We start from the raw sequence: 27,411 nt of genomic DNA on the forward strand, positions 1-27,411 counted from the left end.
CATCCCAGGACGGGGAAGCCTGGTGGGCTGCCGTCTATGGGGTTGCATAGAGTTGGACATGACTGAAGTGACTTAGCAGCAGCAGCAGTAGCTATATAAGATCCAGCTAAAGACTAGCAGGGGGGCACTCTTTCTGCCCTCTTCTGATGTCTATGTCAGAAGCTTTCTCTATCTCTTTTATTCTTTGGTGGTAGTTTAGTCACTAAGTAGTGTCTGACTCTTGCGACCCCATGGACTGTAGCCTGCCAGGCTCCTCTGTCCACAGGGATTCTCCAGGTAAGAATACTGGGGTGGGTTGCCATTTCTTTCTCCAGGGGATCTTCCCAACCCAGGAACTGAACCCAGGTCTCCTGCATTGCAGGTAGATTCTTTACCGACTGAGCTCCAAGGGAAGATATCTATACTTTACACTTTAATAAAACTTTACTACACAAAAGCTCTGAGCGATCAAGCCTCTTCTCTGGCCCCGAATTGAATTCTTCTCCTCTGGAGGCCAACAATCCCGGTGTCTTTCGTGGTTCAGTAACAACCTTTCAGTGGCTCAGATGGTAAAGAATCTGCCTGCAATGTGGGAGACGTGGGTTCAATCTCTGGGTCGGGAAGATCCCCTGGAGAAGGAAATGGCAACCCGCTCCTGTATTTTTGCCTGGAGAATTCCATGGACAGAGGAGCCTGGTGGGTCACAGTCCATGGGATGGCAGAGTCAGACACGACTGAGCAACTCAGTCAGACTGAGCGACTAACAAACAAACAAAATATACAAGCAAGTGTCAGAAATGAGCAGAACTTGTCAGATGGAACACAGAATATCCAGTAAGTGCTATCATGCAATACATCTTCCACTTTTCAAAAAAGCAGAGAATTAGTATGGACTAACAGAGCTAGAATCACACAGAATTTTCCACTATATTTATAGGTTAATTCTGATACTAACTAGAATGAAAGAAATTATAGTAGATGTTAGGAATGGAGGAAATACGTGGTAGTTCTAAGCATGTGGGGGGAGGTATGGAGAGAGAGGTAGCCCTAAAGTGGGAGAACAGAGTCACATGGTTCTCTCCCCAGAGATCATCAGCATCAGACACAAGAACCCATACCTAGGATATGGGAATGATCAGTTCCCTTATTACAGAGCTCCGTCTTTCACACAAGTGCCTCAGATAAAAAGAAACACTGGAATGCTTTATAGACAATGGATTTGGAACTCAAAAGGCCTAACAGTACTTGTTAAAAGCATCCAGATGTTTTAAAATCTGGGTGCAAAGTTGCTTTAAATCCCTCACCCAGTTGACAGCTTCAAAGAACCCTGATATAAATGGCATATCCGAACATAATGCATTACAACAGGACCGATTATCACACATACTTTGGCTACACAGAGGATCCGATCTCAACGCTATAATGTACATGCATAACCCTTATAGGAAAAGTTTGGTAACAAGTAGGTTAACAGTGGCTGGTGTGTCTATGCTCCATCACCAGCATAATGTCCCTTATATAGTGTGGATATATCTTTACCTTCTCCATCTTTAGCACTGTTTAGAAGAAATGTGTGTGTGTGTGTGTGTGTGTGTGTGTGTGTGTGTATACATGATTAAAGCAGTAGAACAACAAATATTTGAAAACTTTTAACATGCCAAGTACTCTGTACTAAGCATTTAGGATTAAACACAGAAGCTCTTCCTGCCCTTGAGGAAATTACAGTCTAATGGGAAAGATGGACTTTAAACAAAGAATCACAAATAATTAAGCAGATAATTACACATATGTAAAGTACTACGAAAAACATAAAGGAACGGATCACATAGCAAATATATACTAATCTGGGAACATCTGGGAATCCTCCTTTGCCTTCCACTGCGGAAAGGATGTTTAAAACAAGATGGAAAGTATGAGTAGGATTTTTCTAGACAAAGTCCTTAGGAAACACAGGTAGACAATATAAAGACAGCAGGCATATTTTTGCAGATGCTAAGCCCCTTGCCAGGAACCACTATATAATCAAGATCAGTACAGTTCAGTTCAGTCGCTCAGTCGTGTCTGACTCTTTGTGACCCCATGGACTGCAGCACGCCAGGCTTCCCTGTCCATCACCAACTCCTGGAGTTTGCTCAAACTCATGTCCATCAAGTCAGGTGATGCCACCCAACCATCTCGTCCTCTGTCTGCATTGCTAATCAAGACAGCTGTTGATAGTTGGTGATTCTGATGGTTCAGTCAGACATAAGATTTGGTAGGGTGTTCTGTCTTAGGACCAAGTACATCATCTGGTGTTACCAGAAACAAAAACATCCCTGAGCCCATGAGCACCAGGAAGGCTGCCAAGCAGGGTAGCTGCCCAGGGGAAATCAGGGCCCAAGAGAGAGAAAGGCAGGTTTAGCAGGACTCTGGCAAATATATTGAGAATAACGGGAGCTGGGTTTCTTACAACTCTAGAGGAGGTTACAAATAAGAAGAGGAAAACGCAGAAGGAAATCTGTGATACTGGTTTGGAGATATTGGTGTAAACTCATGGTTTTCAACACACATAGCTAGACACGAAAATACAGACATATGTGAGAGAGAAAGAGACGGGAGGGGAGGGAAGAAGAGAGAGAACAAAATTTCTAAGTGTCCACTGAAAGGGCCTAGGAACACTGATTAACTCAGTAGCAATGTAGTAATTTGTACTCAGATCTTGACTTCTAAATATCATTCTCCACTAAAAGACACTTGAGTCTTAGGCTACTACAAGTCTGAGGATAAAATAAGATGAACCTAGAACATCTTTGTGTGCCATAAACAAAAGGCACTCAAAGAATGATGAGGTTACCTCAGAAGGACACAAGAGTCAGAGGCTCTTATCTAATCTGGAACAATTTGAGGACAATTCAAAATAATGAATAACTGAATAATAATTAAATACAGTAGGAGTTTAGTGGTCCATATCAAAAGAAAGACAGACAGAAAGAAAGAGTAAGAAAGACAGGAAGGAAGCACAGAAAGAAAGACAGGCAGGCAGCTTTTCCTTACATGAGAAAGTCTACAAAAAAATGTAAACGGGATAATGGAATTTTCTTTTTCTTCCTTATGGCTTGTAGGGTTATGTACTTCCCTGTGTGTGTGTGTGCTCAGCCGGGGTTGACTCTTTGCAACCCCAGGGTCTGTAGCCTGCCAGCCTTCCCTGTCCATGGGATTATCCTGGCAAGAATACTGGAGTGGATTGCTATTTCCTCCTGTAGGGGATCTTCGCGACTCAGGGATTGAATCTGCATCTACTGTGTCTCCTGCATTGGCAGGCACATTCTTTACTGCTAAGCCATCTGGGGAGCCCCAAAAAGGAAGTCTAACATTTAATTAAAAAAAGAAACCACATCTCAAATGGTAAATACATACAAAAATGTTCATTCCTTCTGACAATGAATGCAAATTAGCCTTAAGGCATCATTTTATACCTGCCTGGCTTGTATTATAGTCATTTGTTTACCTAAATGAAGGTCTGCTTTGTAATATGATAACTAGAAAGGGTTTATTCTTTATTTGTTTTCTAAGCACTGTTATATAAAATGATTCATAAACTCATAATCCTTGCAAAAACTCTAGAAAGAAGATTCAATTATTTTTTCCACTTTACAGAAGCAATTGAGCCTTACAGACTTAAGCAGCTTGCCTGAAGTGACACAGCTGAGAAGCCATGTAAGTGGGCTATGAACCCAGGCAGTCTGGCTCCCAAGCTTTTAACCTCTGTGACAAGCTGCTATGATATTTATACAGGGCCGAGGTACTGAAACCTGATACAATCCTTCTGAAGAGCAATGAGGCCATGCCATCCTTAGAGTCATCACATCCTCAGAGCCTAATTATAAACTGATGAGAATTTATCCTAAGGAAAGGTACATTCACAAGGATATTCTCTATTATGGAAACATTTTAGATGACCAATAAGGAAATGGGTTAATTATGATTCATCAACTTGACAGAACATTCTACAGTCAGTCATTTAAAAATGATAATTATGGAGATATATGGAAAATAGGGAAATGTTTACAATGTTAGGTTAAAGAATACAAAGCATATGTATACTGGGAAATATGTAAACATTGTGTGTACATAAAAGGAACAAATTAAAATAAAGTGATAATAGCTGTTAGAAAGGGCTTCCCTGGTGGCTCAGATGGTAAAGAATCTGCCTGCTATGCAGGAGACCTGGGTTTGATCCCTGGGTCAAGAAGATATCTTAGAGAAGGGAATGGCAACTCACTTCAGTATTCTTGCCTGGAAAATTCTAAGGACAGAGGAGCCTGGCAGGCTACAGTCCATGGGGTCTCAAAAGAGTCGGACACGACTGAGCAACTAACATATGCCAAAAGCCATGGGATAATTGTTTACTCTTTCAAATATTTTTATGATGTTTACAACAACAAAAAATAGAAATTAAATACTCTCCCAACATACTCTATTAACACTAGTCTAGAGAGCGATGTAAGAATGCTCTTCATACTTTCCCAACCCTCCTTATGCAGGAGATTAGTGGTGATCACGTCCATTTACATGGAAACTTGTTATATATATAAAAGACAATAAAATAATATACATTTTATAATTCAATATAAACACATACACAGCTAGAGGACACACACTGGAATATCTATTGAGGCTATCTCTAGGTGGTGAGATTACAGGGAATTCTTTCTTTTTCTTCATACTCTTTTTGAACTTCATGTTATATACATGTTGCTTTGCTCAGTTGTGTCCGACTCTTCACGATCCTATGGACTGTAGCCTGCCAGGTTCCTTGGTCCATGGAATCTTCCAGGTGAGAATCCTAGATCGGTTGCCATTTCCTCCTCCAGGGGATCTTCCCAACTCAGGGATCTAACTCACGTCTCCTGAGTTGGCAGGCAGATTCTTTACCACTGAGCCACCTGGGAAGCCTGTTATACGCAAGTGTTCATTTCTAATAACTTCGTAAAAAGAACTGTATTGGTAAGCTATTACTAAGCTAACCTATTTAAAAATAATATACTTTGGTAACCAACTTTATAATTTCAACAGAAAAACAGGATAGCTTTCTCATATCATTTATTCTATACTTGGAGTTCACTAATTCTGTTCTTTTGGTTAGACTCATCAACAATTATATCTCATGCTAGTAATCCAAAAATGATCAATCAACAATCTACCTACTTATAGTTTATGTACAAGTCCAACTCTTATACACTCAAATCACTGACCAATGAATCCATATCAAGAAGGAAATGCCATTCATAACGACTTAATTTTATACTTCTTACTGTAAACTTTAAAGCCTAGTAGAAAAATCTTGGAAAGTCATATTCCCTAGCAAGAGAATTGGTAAGAAAATAACCCTAAATTGTTAGTGAAAGTGAAGTTGCTCAGTCGTGTCCGACTCTTTGTGACTCCATGAACTATACAGTTTGTGGAATTCTCTAGGCCAGAATACTGGAATGGGTAGCCTTTCCCTTCTCCAGGGGATCTTCCCAACCCAGGGACGGAACCCAGGTCTCCCTCATTGCAGGCGGATTCTTTACCAGCTGAGCCACGAGCATGGAGTCCTAGCCATTGGACCACCATGGAAGTCCCCCTTAATTGCTGCTGCTGCTGCTGCTGCTGCGTCGCTTCAGTCGTGTCCGAATTGTTAGGTAGAAATATATAACATTATCACCAAAAATAAATGATGACTTTCAGTAAGTACTTTTAAGACAGTTTAACTGTTTTATTTTAAAATTAGGAAAAACCTTGAAATCTGAATATACTCTGAGGTTGAGAAAAAACAAATATCAGAAATGAGGAGAAAGAATAAAGGAATAGAAAAGAAGGAAAAATAAGAGCCAAAACTTAGAGGGCCTTAAGAAGAAAAAAATAATTCCAGAATAGGAGGGATTAGATTATAAGCAAATTTTAAATCCAGCACAGTCAATAAATATCCAAAGGAATAGATTATGATGATTACAAAGGTTAAGGAATATTACATCTGCCAGGAGGTGGGACTCTTAGGGAAGAAAAGAAAATGTTATAGAGTATAGCAAAAAACCAGTTATATTTAAAACTATTAACTGAAGTCTTTCAAAAATGGAAGGAATTTTATCTATTTGGCATGGTTTTAAAAATGTAGGCCTGTGTGAAGGAATGGATACTATGAACGTCTGGTATGTTCTATTGTATGAGTATTAAAGTGGGCATCTAAAATGAGAAAAGTCCTGAACATGAGAACGCAGACTAATATATTCACTGTCTCAGATGTGATTGGCTAAAATTGAGATCATTTCATCCAATCTCATCCCGGCATATGTGTGGATCAAGGATAACGTGTACCATTGTTCTTCCTCTCGTAAGTTATTAAATGGCACACAGAGGCAATGGAGCCATGCTATCCCGAAAGTTTTCTCCCTTTTGCCTATGCCAAGCATGATTTTTATTCTCTCAAGCCATTTCTTCCTCAAAAGAGTTCACCAAAGTTGTCATCCTTCCTATCAGCAGCCCCACTGGGCTCTGATGAGTGACATCCAGACATTTAAACTCAAAAGCTGCTTCAGAAGGGAGTTATTAAAATTCAAATGAGCTGGGCATATTGAAGAAGAAAACACTCGTTTGCATGCACACCTCCGCATTTGGCCATCCCATTTAGACCCATAGAGCAGGGTCTGGTTTTGTCTTTGTAAATGGGCTTCCGAGGCGGAGGTCAGCCTCCCACGGCCCCCACTCCTCTGGGGTCATCATTAGTAATGTGTAAGGCTGAATAGATTTTCCTTGGAATCTAGTCAGGAAACCTGACAAAAAGGCAGCCCTCTCCCACAACCTGAAAATGCCAAAAATCTGATTGGTAATAAGGCATTTTTAAAATACTTCATTTACTTGTCTTCAAATAGCTTTAATAGCAAGATTTTACATAACATTTCTGATGTCAATTTCACCTGATGTTTTTCAGTTTTGGAACAGAATATATCCTATTGTATCATGACAGACCAATCATAAAAATGTTACGTTTTATCAAGAATTTTCCACAAGATTCAGAGAAAATTCACTTCTGCTAAGAAATATGAATCTAGGGAGCAAAATGATATTTTAGTCACTAGAAAAGGAGTCTGTGTTTCATTTGGTTTAAAAATCTAATAAGAACTAATAAGAAATATCTCACGGAAAAATCTCACATTAGCATCATTTTAAAAGTTTATAAAATATCAGTGAGCAAACTAACAAAAACAAACCAACAAAAAACTAGAGCAAAAATATATGTTCCTAGAATTACTCTAGCCATGGAAGTTTTAGATGTTCCTAGAATTATTCTAGCCATGGAAATTTTAGATGTTCCTTTAGTACGAATTCAATTTCCTATTAATGGAGACATCTCTGCTACAACATCTTTAAAAAGACTTACTTTATGGCAATATATAAACAACTCCATATTATGTGTAATAAATGACATGGTCATACCTACACATACCTTGTGTGACAATGACATAACATTATACCAACTTTTACTGAAGATATGAAAAGCAAGTTATGCTAACTCACAACTCTAGGATAACAGCACAATTTCTGGAACTCCAGAAACTAAGGGAATTTATGTCCAAGCTATGAAAGTAGTTTATAACTTGGAAGCTCCAGGGACTACTGTACCTAGTAGAAACTTAGACAACAGACATGACCTCTAATGTCCCTTCCAATGGTAAGATTTTATTCCTCCATGACCTCCATTAATCAAATTTTCTTCCTCCAGATGTCTTCATTTTAATTTGTTCAAAGACTTTTCCCCTAAAATTTGGATGGATTTGTTGTAATACAGGCATTGGTTTTGCCCAGAACACAATCAGCCCAACGAAGAATGAAACTAGCAAAACATCAATGAAAGAACATTACATAAAACTGGTTCCTGAGCCACAACACACTCAGTTTGGATCCATTTTTTCCTCAAAGCATAAATTTATAGGTGTGTATCATTAACGCGCATTTACTTAAAAATTAATGTGGGATTATTTTGGCTCCAGTTAAAAACAAAAGCACTAAATCTCTGTCGGTTGTTGGTGGCAGCAACAAAGAATCACAAAGGCATTACTGCAAAGAAAAAGAACACAAGCTAAAATTAAGAACCAGAGCCAGTGATTCCAACAACATAGAGTGATCACACAAAGTTCAAGAAGACCTACCTCCAGGTCAGGTCCTGTAATACAAACGTGTGTTTTCTCTTTTTAGGTCACACTCGTTTGAAACTGACAATAAAAGTAATGTGCACTTATACTTTTGAAATGGCCAAAAGGAAGATTAGATATTAAATTGGTAATTTCAGGAGGATACACAGTATGCATGTTTGTGTATCACTTATGTCGTAGTTGGTCTCCTAGTCAGCTCTACTGCAAAGATGATCTGGCAGGGGAAATTATTCACCCTTCCAGATTTGTACTGTTTAATCTACAGAAGCAAGCTTAGGGCATACAAACTTAACAGGTAGAAAGAGTCAAGAAATGTGCTCACTTGCCTTTTTTTCCTCCTGTAACGAAGAAGCCAATGGCTGCTCTAATAAAACTGTTTTCAGGCAAATAGCTGTAGTCAGTAGGCACTGTGGAGACAGAAAATGATCAAATTAACCAGTGAACTTGGCAGGACTAATGAAGGAAGGATAATGATCTCATGCTGCCATATCAACCTAGAGACAAAGCGGAGATGTTTATGCCATTAATCTCAGAACAATACTCTGTGGTTGCAACTAATTCTATTAGATTAAGTGGCTGAGACTATGCAAGCAAATCTAAAACGGTGGTAAATCTGGGAGTGGTTGGAAAAAAAACCATAGAAGGCGAAAATTGTACTGAAGTGGTTTAAAAAAAACACCCTTTTCCACTTTGGCACATCAATGAACTCCAATCCAGTGACCTCTGTGTCAGCAAGGAGTCCTAAGCTGGACTTCTAAGCTGAGACCACCATTCTATGGGCTATCAAGGGCATCCTGAGTCAGATACATGAACCATGGAAATACGTCAATCAATATTAATACTAGTCACTCTCTTATTTCATGAGACAGGGACCTCTATGTGACCAACACATACAAAAAACCAGATGTGCCTGCTGACCTGAAATAGCGAAGCAGTAACATTTATGCTAGTTGAGTCCTGGGAGTTTCTTAGATTCTTTTCCTCCTGGTTCCCCATATTGTTTAATGAGATGGTTTTTACTGGGATAGATGGCTCCAATGGAAAATTCCATCAGAAACGAGCAGTTGTACTTTTCCAGATACACAGTCATTTTCCTCCATAGAACCTGAGTATAAGATGATTTACTACAACTGACCTTGAATATATGTAGCCCATAGCATAACAATGACAAGCCTATGTTAAAAAGCAAAAGCCTGACATAAACATGCTATTTTTACCAGGACATTGAGAGACCACTGTCCTTCAGGACTAGCATTACCAAGGGTTTCCAATATGACGATGTTTTTTTTTTCTTTTTCCAGTTTTAATAAGACAGCTTCTCTGGTATCTCAGTTGGTAAAGAATCCATGTACAACGCAGGAGACCCCGGTTCGATTCCTGGGTCGGGAAGATCCCCTGGAGAAGGGATAGGCTACCCTCTCCAGTATTCTTGGGCTTTCCTGGTAAAGAATCTGCCTGCAATGCGGGAGACCTGTGTTCGATCCCTGGGTTGGGAAGATCCCCTGGAGAAGGGAACAGCAGTATTCTTGCCTACTCCAGAACTCTTGCCTGGAGAATTCCATGGACAGAGGGCAGAATTCCATGGACAGAGGAGCCTGGCAGTCTACAGTACATGTGGTTGCAAAGAGTTGGACACAACTGAGCAACCTTCACTTCACTTCACAGTATGACAGCTTTTAAATGTATAAAGTTCATTATGTGGGGAATGCTGTGGAACCATGCCCTATTTCTATAGCTAAGGAGTGACTGAAAGGCAGGGAGACAGTAATTATGGTGGCCCATGTTCCTGGTAATGCTGTCGGTAGACTACCTGTCAGGGGATGTGTGAAACTAGGTTTTAATGAGGAAACTTTGGTACCTAAACCTCCCTGGCCCGAGTCCAAGAGAGCCAGTGGTCAAAATTCTATAAAGAGCAAGGAGCAGATATAGGTCCCAGTGCATTACACTGATGTCTTCCCCAGAAAACCTCCAAGTACATACATAAATTAACCACGTGGGAACTGCGAATATTTTTATTGCTTTTATTTAAAAGCAATAGAAATAGAAAAAATCTTGTTGCAGTAAGACCTAGGGTTTTAATTCCAAGGCCAAGGAGATGCATATCTTTAAAAGTACTTACCTCAGTTTTTTCTCAATGCCAGGGCCAGAAGAACTCCAGCCATATGAAGAATCTTTTAATGAAATATGAATGTTATACAACTACGATTACACCTAGTCAAGTAAAAAGAACTCTGTTCCAAGCTTCAAGGATCTGATTCCTAGTTTCTGGATTTCTCACTAAGCTTGCAGCTATGTCATGTAATCTTTCTGAGTCTTAGGTTCTTTGTAAAATACGGTGTTAGACCCAACATCTAAACTTATCTCTAAGGAAGGAAGAGAGGGAGAGTGAAAAGAGCACAGGCTTTGGCGGCTGACAGATCTGATTTCAAACTGTGTATTTCCCACTTAACTGCTGTGTAACTCTGGGCAAATCAGGAGACTTCTCCATGGTCCATCTTCCTCTGACGTAAAAGAGGGACAATAACACGCAGCTCTGAGGGCGGCTATGAAAATTAACGCTCTTAACAAAGTAGACAGCCCCACGTCAGCACCCCTCCTTCCAGCTCCCATGTTCTATGACTCCAATCTTACCCGAGGTTCTACTTTGATTTGAGGACAGAGTAGACAGATGAAGATGTCCTAGAAGCCAGATGGCATTTGACTGAAGACCAATCACCCCAGACACACTGATGACCTATGAATGAAATGTTAACAGTTCAACGATGGGCAAGATACAAATTCCACTCAATAAAAGGCCACACACAGAAGGTCACTAATCTTTTATGAGGTGGTAGCTTGGCTGGTAATGAGAAGTTCTATGACAAGATGTACTATCCTCTGTGTAGTACACTAAATGTGGGACATAGAGGTGATCAACAAGTGTTGCTGAATGAAAGAATGAATGAATCTATCAGTCATGACAGAAGGGATCAGTGATTGTCTCAGATTTCACTGAGTCAGACTGGTCTAAAGGAGTTTTCAAAAAATGGGAAAAGAAAATCCCCAAAGTAAAAAGGGCTGGATAGTTGCTTAGGACTAAAATACGTTTAAAAGTAGAAGGAGATGTTATTTGGTTCTCTTCTTTAAACAGTGCTCTATTACTATTTTACCATTCACAATATGTTCTTTTAAATAATATTTTTCATTTATAGATTGTTTACCCAAGTTATAGCAATTTAAGTTTCAGGAAAATTTTTTGAGAATATTTACATTCATACATGCAAAAGACAATTTCTTCTGTTCCAGGATTTGTTTGCTTTCAAAGGCATGAATTACTACAACTTCTTCATGTGGTGAGTATTATAACCAGCTATGTTTAAAAAAAAAAAAAAAAAAGACAAACAAGTACACTAGGTGAAAGCCTAGGACACAGAGTTCTACATGTGGTAAGAATGCAACTATGCAGAGAAAATAAAAACGCTTATAAAGAAACATGACCACATGTGAGTAGCAGCTGCTTCAGGTTGAGAGGAGCCTCAGTGATTATTTTTTTAAGCTTCTTCCATTCAATGAACGTCATGACGTTTTAAATAAAAATCTGAAAATATAAAATCATTTCTAAGCAGATGGACATTTTTATTCTTTAGCCAAGAATAACTCTGACAATAATTCACCCAAATACTTTTAGTGACATCTGAACTAGCGCCTCTTGACCATTCAGCTTAGCTATCTGCCCTGCCCTTTGGCTGTCTTCTATTTTTCCTTGTCTGGAGGGCCTGACATTCTTTACAGGGTCAGGTTTAAATTTTTAAGAGAAACCAAAGCAACTTAAGTTAACTCAATAATTCAAGCTTTCTTTTTTTTCCAGAGGTGGTGCATGTTGGTCAGCAAATACAGGGCCCTAAGCGGTTCTCCACTGCCCCTGGAACTCACCATGAATAACCAGAGATTTCCCCATTTTCTATGTAAGACAGTTTGTATCATGAGAGAGAAAAAGACAGCAAAGGGGAATATCTGTTTTCCCACTTAAGGATTTGAAATTCTTCTTCTCACCTGAGTTAAAGTTCTAATGACTTCATTAAGTCTGCCTTGAGACTGAGAGGACTGGATGGCTTCTGACTTCAGCTGAAAGAAAAAGGAGAAATAACCATTCAAAAAAGGAGATAATGATACTCCCACTGTATCAGTTGTCAACATCTAAGCTATGGAATAACTCATCATATGTCCTTATATTTCAAAAACAAAAACCATGAGCTCCTTGAGGGCAAGATCCATGTTTTATTAAATTACTGATATCCCAGGGCCAGTTCAGTGTGGCAAGTAGCAGTCACTTAATAAACCTTTACTGTATGAACAAAGGAATGCCTTAGAATTACTTGTAAATTTATACATCCATATGGGCTTCCCTGGTGGTTCAGAACGTAAAGAATCTGCCTGCAATGCAGGACACTCGAGTTCACTGCCTGGGTCGGGAAGATCCCCTGGAGAAGGGAATGGCAACCCACTCCAGTACTCTTGCCTGGAGAATTCCATGGACAGAGGAGCCTGGAGGGCTATAGTTCATGGGGTCGCAAAGAGTCAGACATTACTGAGAGATTAACACGTTCACTTTCTTTCAAGTCTACAGTAGAAAAGCTTTTAAAGTTTTTAGAAACTTTTGAAGCTTATAGAAAGCATAATTACACAGATACATATTTAAACATTACAGATGCAAAGTGGAGCTTCCTATTTCAAATTTTTGAAATTTCTTAGGATCCAATTGCTTTCCTCAGGCAGAGAACTTTATGGAAAGTATATACGTTGACTAGGTTTAATTCCTACAATCCAAATAAAACAAGGAACAAATCTGTACAAAAAGAATTCTTGGCCAAGAGATATATAAAGACACAGAGAGCCCAGTGTAACCACTACCATGAGCATATATCGGTCTTCCTTAGCATGATGAGATACTGGGTATTCTCTCCTTGCTGTGACTATGCACACATTTAGGTGTCACCCCATTTTTTTTTTACCTGCATTACATCCCCTTCGGAGCCTACCAAGGCCACCATGCCGTGAAGAGCTGCCAAGCAAAGCATTGTGGGAGCGCCCTGAAAACAAAGCATCAGAAAATGTCAAGAGGGGAACAATCCTTGGGTTTGAATTTGATAAGAATTATACCACAGAGAAACAAATGGTCAAAATGGTACAAAATTTGTAGGGTCAACACAACCTGTATCACTGAACTGAGGAAGGCAACAGACTTGAATAAAGTAAACAAGTTAAAGTTGTTAGATCCCAGGTGGCTTCTTGTTATTTTTTAGTTTTCAAAACCACAGTGCTGTTATAAAATTAAAACACTAACAAAATAGCCAGTTAAAAAAAAAAAGAAAAACAACTACAATGGTTAATAGGATGTATCATTTATAAGGCATTAAAAGTACATTGTCTCATTTGATACTGCCTTTTTTTTTTAATGGTTAAGCTTTTATGGCAGCACCTATAAATGGTCCAATAAAGTGGCTCTTTTTCCTTTATAAAAATATAAAATAACATGCAGGAGGTGCCTTCTACCTCTGTTAGGACAGTTTTGATCCAGGCCGGAAGCAATCTGTTGCCCAAGTCTTCAGCTTTTCCATGCCCACACACAGACAAGCCGTGAATTATGTTTCCTAATGCCAGGGCAAAACCTGAAGTCTGTTAGAAATAAATTTTAAAAAGAGGTGAGAGAAAAGAAGACTGGCACAGATCAAGAATGTTCATATACAGCAAAACAAGCACTTTGAGGGGCTCCTTTCCTACAGACACGTTCTGTTGCCATCTGTACATCAGAGATTTAAAAAACCTAGACCAGTTTGCAATAGAAATTGCAGCCTAATTGTAAGGAATTCAGTTTCAGTGAGTGGTATATATCAGGAAAAGAACACTGCACTAGTGATTGACTTGGGTCAAACAATCCCAATTCTAAGAAGAGGGTTAGAGTGAAAATATCAACGTGACTCACAAGCCCAGTCAACCTCCAAACAAGAGGAGAAAAAGCCCTGCAATGAGCACAGCATATGAAAGTTCTACATTTTGGTGTTTACAAGATCTATTCTTTTTTCCTGCTATTTACATTAACTTTATTTTTGTATTGAAGTATAGTTGATTTACAAGGCAAAATCTATTCTGAATGTAAGCCAATAGGCCTATAACCATAAAATAATAACAGTAAAATACAACATAGGCTTAACATCTGGGCTGAATCCTGTAATAACCCACAATGGCCAATATTAAGACTTTGGAGAAATCTAAAAAATAAACAACCAAGCAAACAAAGTACAAACACGGAAATTCTAGAGCATGCATAATCAGAAGGAGCATTTTTCCCCCTCCAACTTTAAAAAATTATGGCAAAATGCACGTAACATAAAATTTGAATGATGCTGAAGCTGAAACTCCAGTACTTTGGCTACCTCATGCGAAGAGTTGACTCATTGGAAAGGACTCTGATGCTGGGAGGGATTGGGGGCAGGAGGAGAAGGGGACGACAGAGGATGAGATGGCTGGATGGCATCACTGACTCGATGGACGTGAGTCTGAGTGAACTCCGGGAGTTGGTGATGGACAGGGAGGCCTGGCATGCTGCGATTCATGGGGTCACAAAGAGTCAGACATGACTGAGCCACTGAACTGAACTGAACTGAACCATTTTAAGTGAACAGTTAATGGTATGAAGTACATTCACAAAGCTGTGTGACCATCACTCCCAATCATCTTTAGAACCTTTTTCATTTTGCAACACTGAAGTTCTATACCGATTAAACTTTAATTCCCTATCGCTCCTGCCTCAGCCTCTGGCAACCATCATTCTGCTTTTCATCTCTACACTTCTGATTGCTCTGAGTACTTCATATCAGCAGAAACATGCAATACTTGTCTTTTTGCTATGGGCCTGTTTCACTCAACATAATGCCCTCCAGGTTATCCACGTCATAGCCTATGTCAAAATTTTCTTCTTTTTGAAGGCTGACTAATATTTCAGAGGGAACATTTTAAGGGGAATTTCATTTACATTGCAGTAATCTAAATTTTCCTATATATTTAGTCATGAGCAGAGATTCTCTGCTTCGAATTTGTGGAGGTTTTACTTGATTAGATTATTCTATGTATTTTTATCTTTATGAATTTTTGTCTCTAGCCTTAAATAACTCTTCTATTCCCTAGCCATGTGCTTTAAGATTTTATACAGAGCAATAATTGGAGAGAGCAAAAAGACGTTCATACTCATACCAAAAAAGAAAAAAGTGTCTATAGGGGATAAAGAGAGAAAAAGATGTCTGTAGATACTGGCTAAAGCTGTGGATAAGAATTAGACGTTTCTCATTTCTGGGCACAAAAAAATACTTCATTAAAAAGTCGAAATCAGAGTAAATAAGAACTAGGACTTCAAAGCAGCCTGAAACCCACATAGAAATAACCAGAAATTCCACCTGTTGGCTGTTGTCCACTAACAGTCGAAGCTTGTTCATGATATCTTCAGCCTCCACTGCCTCAATGATGCCGGCACTGAATGCAGATGTACATACACAGCTGAGGGTATAGGCAAGGACCTGAGGAGAAAAGACAGCAGAAACACGGGGCTTCATGCGGGGAAATGAAAGAACACGGTTTAGTCAACACGAATACTTTCTCACACTTACTCCTAGGACAAGGATTGGATTCGAGTATGCCCACTACAGACTGGGCACTGTGCTGCCACCTAACTTATTTGTTGCTGTTGTTATATTATTGTTGCTGCTGTTGTTTAGTCACTCAGTTGTGTCTGACTCTGCAATCCCATGGACTGTAGCCCACCAGGCTTCTCTGTCCATGAAATTTCCCAGGCAAGAACACTGGAGTGGGTTGCTAGTACATCCTCCAGGGGGTCTTTCCAACACAGAAATCAAACCTGCGTCTCCTGCATTGGCAGGTGGGTTCTTTCCTGCTGAGCCACAGGGAAACCCCAACTTTTATATTTCATAACAATATTATGAGATAGGGGTTATTACTTTCTGGATAAAAGTTTTGAGGCTCAACTACACATAGCTAGCAAGTGACAGAAGTGAGATTCAAACCTGGGTCTTTAGACTAAATCAAAAAGTTCCTTCAACAGTAGAAGTAGAGTTTCATCACCAGTGGATGCTGCTAACGGCAATGGACTCTGATCCAAGGTCAAACAAGAGAGGAAATTCAAAGAAGTAAAACGCTGCTACATTAAGATTCCCTAGTAGAAGCAGTGGAGCATGGTAAACGAGGAAGGTAGGTTTCAGAGTCAGATAATTGTGTAAAATAGGGATAATACTATTTACTTCAGAGCACTGGTGTGATTTAATATGCAAATGAATAAATAAGCGAACATATTATAATCTTTTAAAAAATGCTGGGAGTAGAAACAGAATATTTAAGTGTATATCTAAAATTGACCACTGACTGGCTAAGTAACTTTAAGCAAGTCACTCCATCAGTTTGAGCTTCCTTTTTCCCAAATCAAGGTGACGCATCCCTCTCTGCCTTGGCATTTTCATGATGAATCCCTCCCTCACAAAGATGCTGTTAAGACAAAGTAGAAATGTTCAACTCCTCATACTGGTTGATACAGCATGAAAAAAAGAAAGGCAGTTTCTAAGGTAGAAATTGGATAACAAAAATCAGAGGAGAGGAAAAACCAAAACTGCTTGCTTGAGGCCTTCTAAATCAAAACATCAGGACAGACAGATGCTTCAATTTATGAAAACCTTGTTTTCCTTTATTAATCGCATTGCTCCTTGCTTATGACATTTTCTCCTTCAGCTTAAAAAAACACATAGTTTCCAATCATGCTCTGCACCACTTTAAACATGGAAATGCGGTGCATGTCTTAGAACAAAACTTCAAGACCCTGTGCACCAAAGAAATCCACCGATTCAACAAGGCCTATTGCTGAAAGCAGAGGAGCCGAGCCGGGAAACACAGCAGCCATTATGCACTCATCAATAGATTGTGGGCAGGCTGGGAGAAATAGGATCTGCTCTAATGAGAGGGAGAATCTGGCCAGGCCAAGAGGTCGGCCCAGGCACCTCCCAGAGAGAAGAGCCTGGCGACGAGGCTTCACCTGGGCTCACAGACACACAGGCCTCAGACGACCTGGTGGACACGGTCCACACACAGACGGGGGCCCAGGATCCCGATTCTGCATATTTTTGGCGCCATCACAGAAAAATCTTTTCATTAAGTGTGGCAAAGGGAATTTCCTCAATAATTTTTCACGCTGGCTGACATGAAAAAAAAAGAAAAAGAAATCAAATGCCTTTTGGATCTGTAACTTCTTAAGCTTATCCCTGGCCATTTCTTAAAGTTATATTTGGCTTGATCCTAATTCTAAAAATCTACATTTAACCTTCCTCCAGAAATCGCAGCTTTCTTAGAAACTGCCTTCTCGTGATGCTGAGCTAGGGTTCTGTATTCACTCAGGGCTCTTATCTTATATGCCACATGTAAGTCTAAGTTGATTTAAACAGCTGCACTATTTGAAATCCTTATGATCTAATATATAGGTTGTTTGCCATTCAGATTTTCTCCTTAGCCCCGTTGAAATTGAGGAAGGATTTAGTTTCAGAGTCACCAAAACAGGGGAAGCAGAAAATAAGCAGCGAGAGGAAGACAAAAGCCCGCAGAGGGAAGGGAAGTGGAACCTTGGTCCCCTACCTCCTGGAAGGTTCTGCTCTGGCTCCTGCTGTCATCCAGGTATGCGGAGAGCTTCCGAAGCGAGGCTGCCACATGAACTCGGGACTCTGTCTGACCGCTGTGACTCATGAGGGATAGGACGAGTCCAACTCCCAGTATACAGCCCGTGCTTGGGTGCCAAAAAAGATGAGGAGTGAAAACTACAAGAAATCCATGCCCTCGCTCTTCACTTATCACGGGAGTCACCAGTGCTCTACAACCCAAGGTGAGCTGGCTGGATTTTAACTGCAGATTGGTATACATGCACACCCTATAAGCCCCCCACAAGGATTGTTGTTGTTTAGTCACTCAGTCGTGTCCCCACTCTTTGCGACCCCATGGACTATAGCCCACCAGGCTCCTCTGTGGATGGGGATTCTCCAGATAAGAATACTGGAGCAGGTTGCTATTTCCTTCGCCAGGATACCCACCATCCAAACAGGTGTCTATGGCTCATGCCAGTGCTGTGTACCCAATGGAGAAAATAGATAAATACATCAAATAAATACATGAAATAGTTTGACAGGTTCCTCCCTGGGGGTGCAGTGGGTAGGAATCTGCCTGGCAGAGTACGGGACACGGGTTGAGTCCTGGTTCAGGAGGATTCCACATGCCTTGGAACAACTGAGCCCACATACTACAACTACCGGAGCCCATGAATCCTAGAGCTGTGCTCTGCAACAAGAGAAGCCCCCTCCGTGAGAAGCCTGTGTATCCCAACTAGAGAGTAGCCCCCAAAATAAATAAACCATTTTTAAAAAGAGATAGTTTGTACAGTAATTATCCTTCAGCTGAAACAAAATAATTTTTAAAAAACGAAACAGTTTGACAAACTCTATATGAGAAGGAGGTACAAAAATGAGTCAAACCAGTTCTATCTCTGCATTTAGAGAAACGCTGTGGTCCCCTCCCCACTTATGATGAGAGCACTCTGATTAACTGCATAAGGAGAGAAAAGCCTAAATTTCAGGGTATGATCTGAGGACATCTGACTAATAACAGGGTGGGGAACAAATGCAAGGCATGGTTACGAGGTACTGCTAAGAGCTTCATGTTTCCTAGTCAACTTCAACAAGTGGAATTTCTGTCTCAAAGAAACTGTGTATTTGTCTGCGCACAATGACATTAATCCTCTTCTCCCCTCTGATCCCTCCAAGTACCACCGGGTCAGGAGAGAAAATGGACAAATGACAGGCTTGTCAAAAGTTACCCCATGTGACAATTCAATTGGAATCCTGAGCTTTGTGCCCCCATTCCCCTGAAAGAATACACATCCATTTAAAGAAAAGAATTGTTCTCCCAGAAAGCCTCTGGTCAGTACGATAAGATAATGCGGCTTGAGGGTAATTTTTACTCTTTTGAAAAAGTTCTTCTATCATCGCTGTTGTTTTTCAAGTTGAGGAAATGCTGAGTTCTTCAGAAATCATCCTTACTCTGGTTTGGCTTGCCTCGCTTCCTGCTACCTGCTGCTTAAGAAGACATTCCAGGGCGTCTCTCCAGGAACATATTTCAGTGCCCGTATGTTACGTGTTATGTCATTTTACTCTTACATAGCATCTTTGGCTGGCATCTAGACCCTCACACGTTTCTCAAACATGATAGTTACTTCCCCTGACACCTCTGTGACAACGGAGCTCCCACCTCTGACAAGAGATGCCCAGAAGGATGGAGGGGCTACAGGATTTGCTCAAGGTCAGGCAGAGAGTTTCCAGAAGAGCACAGACAGAAGACGAGATTTCTTAGTCTTCCCAGTCTGAACCCAGCCCCTCTAGGCATCCTGCGTGATGCCAGGATGGAATGCCTCTGCGAAGGCAACATGTCTCAGGTGTGTTTTCCCAGGTTCTATTGCACAAAAATCTGGCATTAGAAAATCTTGTATCAAGCAGTTACTTCAGCAACACTCCAAGTCAGACAGGACTGCTGTTTTGGCTTACATGAACTTAACAGCAAGCTCAACTAGCATAATGCATATTTTAACCAGTGAAATCAACATCTAACATCTGAACACTATGTGCTTTAGAGACAAATCACATTTCTGAAAGAGGAAAGGCTGCTGTTGATTCGAATGGATTTAAAGTCTTTGTTTTCATTTATACTCTACCGTAAAGTTTTTTGGCCATCTTTCTATATTGATGAATATAAAAACCGGAAATTAAACCAAAGATATAGTTAGGCAAATGTGATTAGTACTTTAAAATTTAACTTCTCCTTGTTTGATTAAGTAACTGCTACTTTTGCTAATACCCTGTACTAATTCACTTCAGACAATTTTAATGATAAATTCTGATGAAGATTATCTGGGAGTTGATTTAATTAGTGTCCACATTCTTCACCACCCTCCATGAGGGTGGGTACCTTTTCTGTTTTTTTCCTCAATATTTGTGGCACCTAGCACCCTGCTTGACAGGGACAGGCATTCAACCAACATTTACTGAATGTTAAAGAACCGACCAGATGCAGAGTTTCAAGAGAAAATAAAGCTGAGAGAACATTTATCAAGGAAAAAAAAATCCTACCTCCTCCCAAAAAACCCCCAGATTTGATTCTCATGTTCAGTTGGAGGCAAAATTGATGAGTGGAGGCAAAATTCACCAAATATAGCATCCAAGATTCAATCAAGAAAACCTGATTTCTATTTTTTTCCAGACTAACTTAGGAAAGAGGTGTCAGGTTCATGAGGGAAAAAGATGCTTCTTAAAGCTCCCTTAACTACTGGGGTTCATCCTTTTCAAATAATAGGCAGGTACCTAAGCCTTGCTTTTCTGGGCACACAAAAATCTCTATCCCCCTCCTCTTTTGCCATGGGCACAAAGGTCAAGAGAAAGACATCCCGGTTTTTAGTTCACATTTATCTAAAAATTATCACAGCAGAATTATTTTTGGACAAGGTTATCATCCATTGGTATAATGGTTTTTAGCTGACCATATATGGGTGCCAATATAAATATGTTAGATTGTACGCATCTATTGACCTTCTGAACTGTTTCCATCTACTCTAATTTGCTCCAGCATACACCAAGAAGGAAGTCCTAAAGCTTCATTCCTGATGTTTCCTTTTGATTTCTGAATCTTCTGTATTTTAATGTATCTTTTGTCCTAAGTCTTAAAGATTCTCCTAGGTCTTTAGTTCTCCTAGGTGCCGACAAAGGTGCCTAGTTCTCCTAGGTGCCCACAAAGATTTTCCTAGGTGCCAATAAAGGTCCGTCCAGTCACGGTTATGGTTTTTCCAGTAGTCATGTATGGATGTGAGAGCTGGACTATAAAGAAAGCTGAACGCCAAAGAATTGATGCTTTTGAACTGTGGTGTTGGAGAAGACTCTTGAGAGTCCCTTGGACTGCAAGGAGATCCAACCAGTCCATCCTAAAGGAAATTAGTCCTGAATATTCATTGGAAGGACTGATACTGAAGCTGAAACTCCAATACTTTGGCCACCTGATGCGAAGAGCTGACTCCTTGGAAAAGACTCTGATGCTGGGAAAGATTAAAGACAGGAGAAGGGGATGACTGAGGATGAGATGGTTGGATGGCATCACTGATTTGATGGATATGAGTTTGAGCAAGCTTTGGGAGTTGGTGACGGACAGGGAAGGCTGGTGTGCTGCTGTCTATGGGACTGCAAAGAGTCGGACATGACTGAGTGACTGAACTGATTGTCCTAAGTCTTAAAGATTCTCCTAGGTGCTTAGTTTAGCATTTCTACACATTTGCCTCATTCTAAGTTCACTGCTCTACCAGCTCTAAACTGAGATTAACTTGGGCAGAGGTAGCTCTCACATCTTTCTGTCTATTGAAAACAAAAAGGAGTTGTGTAGATGGTGTCTTAAACAGATGAAATAAATTATGTTAGATACAAATTTGAGGTTTTAGACTTGCTAACATAAATCCCTTATAAGAATACTAACAAATGATGAAGAGAATTTGAATTTTAAAATGGTATGCCCCATAATGTCATTACTTATTTGAATCTCTTATCCAAGAGTATTAATATATCACTGGCAAAAAGAAATTCTGAGTCTTAAGATCTATGCAATTCTGACATGTATGTTGCTATATCAACTGAGACATGATATATTTTTCTAAAATTAACCAGAGATGAATCTTTAATTCCCTAGTTTATTGTAGGTTATTCTGCAGATTAAGTAGTAGGCCATCTAATAATTAGTTCTAATATAAGTTAACATTTGTATAGCGCTTTGCCCTTTACAAAGTGCTATTCAAATGTTATATTTGTAAAAGCTCAATAGTAATTAACCAATGCTCAGGTCATCGATGGATAACATGACTTGTTAGGGCTGGGAGGACTGCAATGTCCAATAAATACCACTAGATGGCAGCAAAATGTAAGTGATAGGACCCCAAATACCAGGTGCTGCGTTCTCTCAGCAGGGACAGGTCCATAAAATCCAAGGTGGTGGTGAATTTGCTTTGGGTGAATTCTATCACTTGAGGCAGCATGCTCCTAGATCTATTAACTGCCTCCAGGTAATACTTCCAGTATTTCAGGTGAGGGAGGACCAGACTCCTGTAACCTCACTGGATGGGGGAATATTTTGTGCCATGAGCCAAGCATTCAGGTCTGTGTCAAGTTAGAATTTCTGTTTTGCTTTTAATGGTGAGCAATATCTGCACAATGGGGGGGGGCGGGCGGCGGAAATCAACACCACACTGTCAAGTATCAAATTGCTTTTTGTATCAATTTTTTTTTTTCTTTCTACTGAAATGTATTCTCCATGCTGTGCTAAGCAAGAGAAAGAAAAGTCTGACAACCTGGGTTTTTCTCCTGATTCTGCCACTGAGGGGTGTGACCTCGAACCAGTGTCCTATTTGAGACTCATTCTTTATCTGTAAACCGAAGTGATGATGACTCCTGCTTTAGTATCAGTATTTAGGGTATAATCAGGGCTTCCCATGCAGCTGAGTGGTAAACAATCTGCCTGCCAATGCAGGAGACGTGGGTTCGATCCCTGGAAAATCCCCTGGAGTAGGAAATGGCAACCCACTCCAATATTCTTGCCTGGGGAATTCCCATGGACAGAAGAGCCTGGTGGGCTACAGTCCATGGGGTTCCATAGAGTTGGACATGACTGAGCAACTAACACTTTCAAGAATAAAGAAAGGAGGTAAGAATGAAGAAATAAGAATCTTATTACTATATTATAAAAATTTAAAATTTTTATAATATAGTAATTTTAATTACTAAAGTTAAATATGCTTAGACATATGAAGGTTTTCAATGTATAAATATCCCTACTTTGGCTAATTCAGTTATCTCCATGGTCCTCCCTATACTCAAACAACATTCCTATAAACTAGTGGAGACAATATACGAGAGTCACTCCTGATTGTTCCAACTACCTGAAAGTTTACAGCAGGCTAATCACATTCCCCACCCCCCAGCTTTAAACACCCAGAGCTACAGATATGTTGAACACGTTTGGGGCCAGGCAGGAGAAAGAAGGAAGTGGGGAGGGGAAGGGAGAGAAATTTTTCTTACTCCTTGGTTGTAAAAGGCAACAACACCAACATGTGAATTAGGCTCAAAAATCTTCATCAGCCCCCAAAACAGTTAAGGACCCTAGCCCTTCCATTAATCATTCTCTAAAATTTGAGACTTCAATTATGCCTCCAAACTCTTTCTTTGCCCATACTCACAACCATACTCTTAACATGTCATCTCATCTCTGAAGTATTCAACTTTAAAGGGTGATAAAGCAGGTGCATATCAGGGGTTCTTATTCAACCTTAGCTTGCATGTGAAAGATCTCATATTTGTGAGTGAGAGAGTGAAGTTGCTCAGTTGTGTCCGACTCTTTGCGACCCCATGGACTGTAGCCTACCAGGCTCCTCCCTCCATGGGATCCTCCAGGCAAGAGTACTGGAGTGGGTTGCCATTTCCTTCTCCAGGGGATCTTCCCGACCCAGGGATCGAACTCGGGCTTCCCGTGAAGATCTGACTTCACTTACACGTGATGAAATATGTGATACGTTCAGTACTTCTACCATTACGCTCTTGTAAGTCTGAACTTAACAGGTGAGATGGTATGGAGGTCACTTTAGATCATCAATTCCTAAAGGCCAGACATTTAAACACTGATAATTTTGGTAAACACTGATGTAATTCATATTTGAACAGTACCCATGATAGTATGAAGGACATGAATTAATAGATTGGAAGTTATACTAGATTATAATAGATGCTTATAATCTGTTGAGTTTCCTATTAACTTCAACCCCAGAAGATCTAAACACAAGCTTCCAAAACATAAGAAGGTCCAAAAAGGTCCAGTGCAGGTTCTCACTGGTGCAGTATTTCAGAGGGCATAATAAAACTGTGTTTATCTTCCCACACAAACCACATGGATGAGACAAAGCATTCAATGTCTCACTAAACCAGTATGTTTAACACCATTTTTTGAGGTTCTTTTCTGATTATTCTCTTTTGTTTTTGTTTTTTATAACTGGAATGAGGAAATAAATTTTAAGATATTAGTTTAATAGAGAAAATCTTTAAAATGCACAAAGCTTCTTTTGGGGAAGGGATCTATTAATAGTGAGGAGGGTGGGAACGCCTGGTGTAACCTCTGTTTGTTTCCATTTTGATGCCTCTGACACGATTTCATAAGGAAATCTAAATTATGAGTCAAAGCCTCTCTTAGTCAAATCAAATTCAAAGAATATTTTCAACAGGTCTTTAAAAAGGTTATCATACATACACATCCCCAGACAGATGTCTCATATGATAAGTACAAGACAGAATCTAAGGTATTGGAAACTTAACGACAGCCACAAAATGACATCTGTTGCTCTGTATGGTAACAATTGTCTATTGTCCAAGTTGTCTATTTTCTGAAACATGGTTTTCAGAACAAATAAGCTTTAATTACAGATTTTTAAAAATTATTATTCTGAGTAAAGGAATTCAGGACTGGGTCCTACAAATATTTCACCATAGAATGAAACATTTTATAGCAAAGAAAGATCCAATCTCTGAGCATCAGAGAGGGAATGGAATCAACATACTTGTATTCAAGACTAGGGTCAAAGCAGCAGTTTTCCAGGGCATCCAAAGACTTCATCAGAAGAAGGTTCATCTGCTGGCTAGATATATCACTGGGTGAAGACCAAGAGCGAAAAATGAGTTATTGAAAATCATGCAACTCTCCAACATATTTACTACGCAATATTTTGCTCTTAGTATATTACTGATAATCATTTCATTAAAAAAACATGAAAGTAGCAAACAACAATACCGATGATGCACACATATCCTGCAGACAGAGAAACTGAGTCAAAGAATTCATTCAATAGTTAAACTGAGTCAAAGAATTCATTCAATAGTTAGGTTTCTGAAACATTGTCATTACTTGCAAACCTGTGTTTTGAATTTTCTCAGCTCATTCAAATTTTAAATCACTGAAAAACAAGAGCTCAGAATTCCAAAAAGAATATTTCTAGAAACGCTAAGGTGACTTTCCTCAGAGGATGAACTAACCTGCTCAGCTGATGCCATCAATGCTCATTCCAGATCCATCTGGCACTTCTGATTTTATGTGTCAAATATGAAGGTTTTTCAGTTCTATTTTCTTTTTTTTAAAGATGTGGAAAAAACCTGGCCCTTTATTTTTCTGCCTTTATAAAGCAATTGATGTGGATTTTGTAACTATGAGAACTTAGTGAGAACTATGACTTCTAGGGTAAAACAAAACTTAAAAGGTAGCTCTGTCTGTTCTTTCAGGCAGAGTTGTGGGCTTCATCACCGACACTTTATTATCAAGGGGTCTCTGCATTTCAGCTCTCTGGCTGCAGTCTTGGATCATGCTGAGTGGAATGCAGTTCCAGGAATGCCAGCCAGCCAGAGAGCACTTTAAGTAATATCCTCTCCAACCAAGACTATAGAGGTTTTGCCTGGGGTGAAGGATTACATTTTGTGATGAGAAAACACGCACACAAGCACACACAATTTTAATAGTTTTAACTAAGTAAGTCTTATAGATGTTCTCTGGAGCAAAGTATACTTAAATATCCTAAACAAATGCTAAAGAGGCTGAACTATTAATAGAATCCTCTGGGAGTTACGACAGAAGCAAGCTTTGGAATAATATGCTTTTCTGAATAAATTCTAGACTGGAATTGAAATTCAGGAGATTTTTCATAAGCCTTAGCAAGAAAAAAAAATGGTTTGAATGTCAAAATTCTTTTACACAAAGTGACTTTTCATTTTTGAGACCAAGATATTGTCCTGATCCTGTTGTCACAAAGGGCCATTTTGGGCCACTTATTTGATGTCATTGATTATTCAGAGTTAGTAGCCCCCAAAACACTTTAGTTTTGGAAAAATAGAAATTTTCTCCAAAAATGTCATTACCTGGTAAAGACTGTCATTATCTAATAAAATATTTATTAGTACCAAAAGACAAATATTTCAGATTCCCCTGTTCTATGAAATTAGGACCTCCCTAATTCATTTCCTACTTCTATGAAATAGGGGCTTCCCTGGGGGCTCAGTTGGTAAAGAAGCCACCTGCAATGCAGGAGACCACCTGAGATGTGGGAGACCCAGTTTCAATCCCTGAGTCAGGAAGATCCCCTAGAAAAGGACATGGCAACCCCCTCCAGTATTCTTGCCTTGGAAATCCCACGAACAGAGGAGCCTGGTGGGCTAGTCCAGGTGGTCACAAGAGCTGGACATGACTTAGCAACTAAAACCACCACCATTGTGAAATAGTAAGGTGGGAACCATGAATAATTACATTAATGTCTGCAGTACTAAAACACCAACCAGAAGGAGAATGTTATCAATGCAGGATCATTATGGCAAAGGTAAAATCTGCAGTTACACCGTGGGCACTCTGCCAGAGGAAGAGCTTTCGGCTGTTCTTCCCCAGGGTTTCCTGCAGATGCGGTCAAGTCAGCAGACAGGGGTGGAAGGCAACTTAAGAACCAGGGAAGGATGCTTTAGGAGAATCACTGTAGGTTTCTCCATGTAGTAAAATTAAATTTACCACAATATGCAAGTCTGTCAAACCCTAAAACCAGCAGCATCTCCTCCTAAACTAAAAAGAAGAGAGCGAGAGCCAGGACAGGATGAAATGAGTTGTCTGGAATTAAAAACTGCCATGGCTCATTTTTAGTTGTAAAACATGTAGCTTGAAAAGATACTGAAGGAAGAACATGAACACAGATGGTGAAGAGACTGCCATTTGTAACACAGAAGCAAAGCGGGGAGGGGGGAGTCACTTTCAAGTTTTAAATCTTTAAAAATACTTTGTGTTCTACCACTCACACACAAGATAAGTAACAGTCCATTCCTATGCAAAGGGCAGCTTCTTGTTTGTGTCCAGAACCAGGCCTGTGTATACTAATACTGGTGAAGAGAACAAAATGAATATTCTGGCAACGTTTCATTTATGATCACAAAGACTAAGCCTATCTTCCCAAATATTCCATAGATGTTTCCAAGGGCTGAAAATGATCATCTGAAATATAGTATTTCCCTAGATCCACAGCAGTTCTCATAAAGGTTTCACATACTGAGTTTGCACAAAATTATGGGAATTAACAAATGTAAACTTAACCACT

The 27,411-nt window shown here is 39.7% G+C and overlaps 1 protein-coding gene across 5 annotated transcripts in view; it reads right to left on the reverse strand.

Moving 5' to 3' along the window:
• The window catches only part of FOCAD (focadhesin), a 303,578-nt gene that overhangs the window by 35,578 nt on the left and 240,589 nt on the right, over positions 1–27,411 (reverse strand). For all 5 annotated transcript variants that reach the window (XM_086414321.1, XM_086414322.1, XM_086414319.1 and 2 more), the window contains 8 exons: positions 24,853–24,942; positions 17,814–17,961; positions 15,581–15,700; positions 13,683–13,805; positions 13,142–13,219; positions 12,183–12,254; positions 10,782–10,884; positions 8,477–8,557 (listed from right to left, as the gene is read on the reverse strand). In XM_086414321.1, the coding sequence (XP_086270447.1) occupies positions 8,477–8,557; positions 10,782–10,884; positions 12,183–12,254; positions 13,142–13,219; positions 13,683–13,805; positions 15,581–15,700; positions 17,814–17,961; positions 24,853–24,942 (815 nt within the window). The remainder of the gene's footprint in view (positions 1–8,476; positions 8,558–10,781; positions 10,885–12,182; positions 12,255–13,141; positions 13,220–13,682; positions 13,806–15,580; positions 15,701–17,813; positions 17,962–24,852; positions 24,943–27,411) is intronic.

The sequence above is a fragment of the Bos grunniens genome, chromosome 8 (assembly GCF_055505025.1).
Source record: "Bos grunniens cultivar Pamir isolate PY7600 chromosome 8, Bosgru_T2T1.0, whole genome shotgun sequence".
In the NCBI taxonomy this organism is placed as follows: domain Eukaryota; kingdom Metazoa; phylum Chordata; class Mammalia; order Artiodactyla; family Bovidae; genus Bos; species Bos grunniens.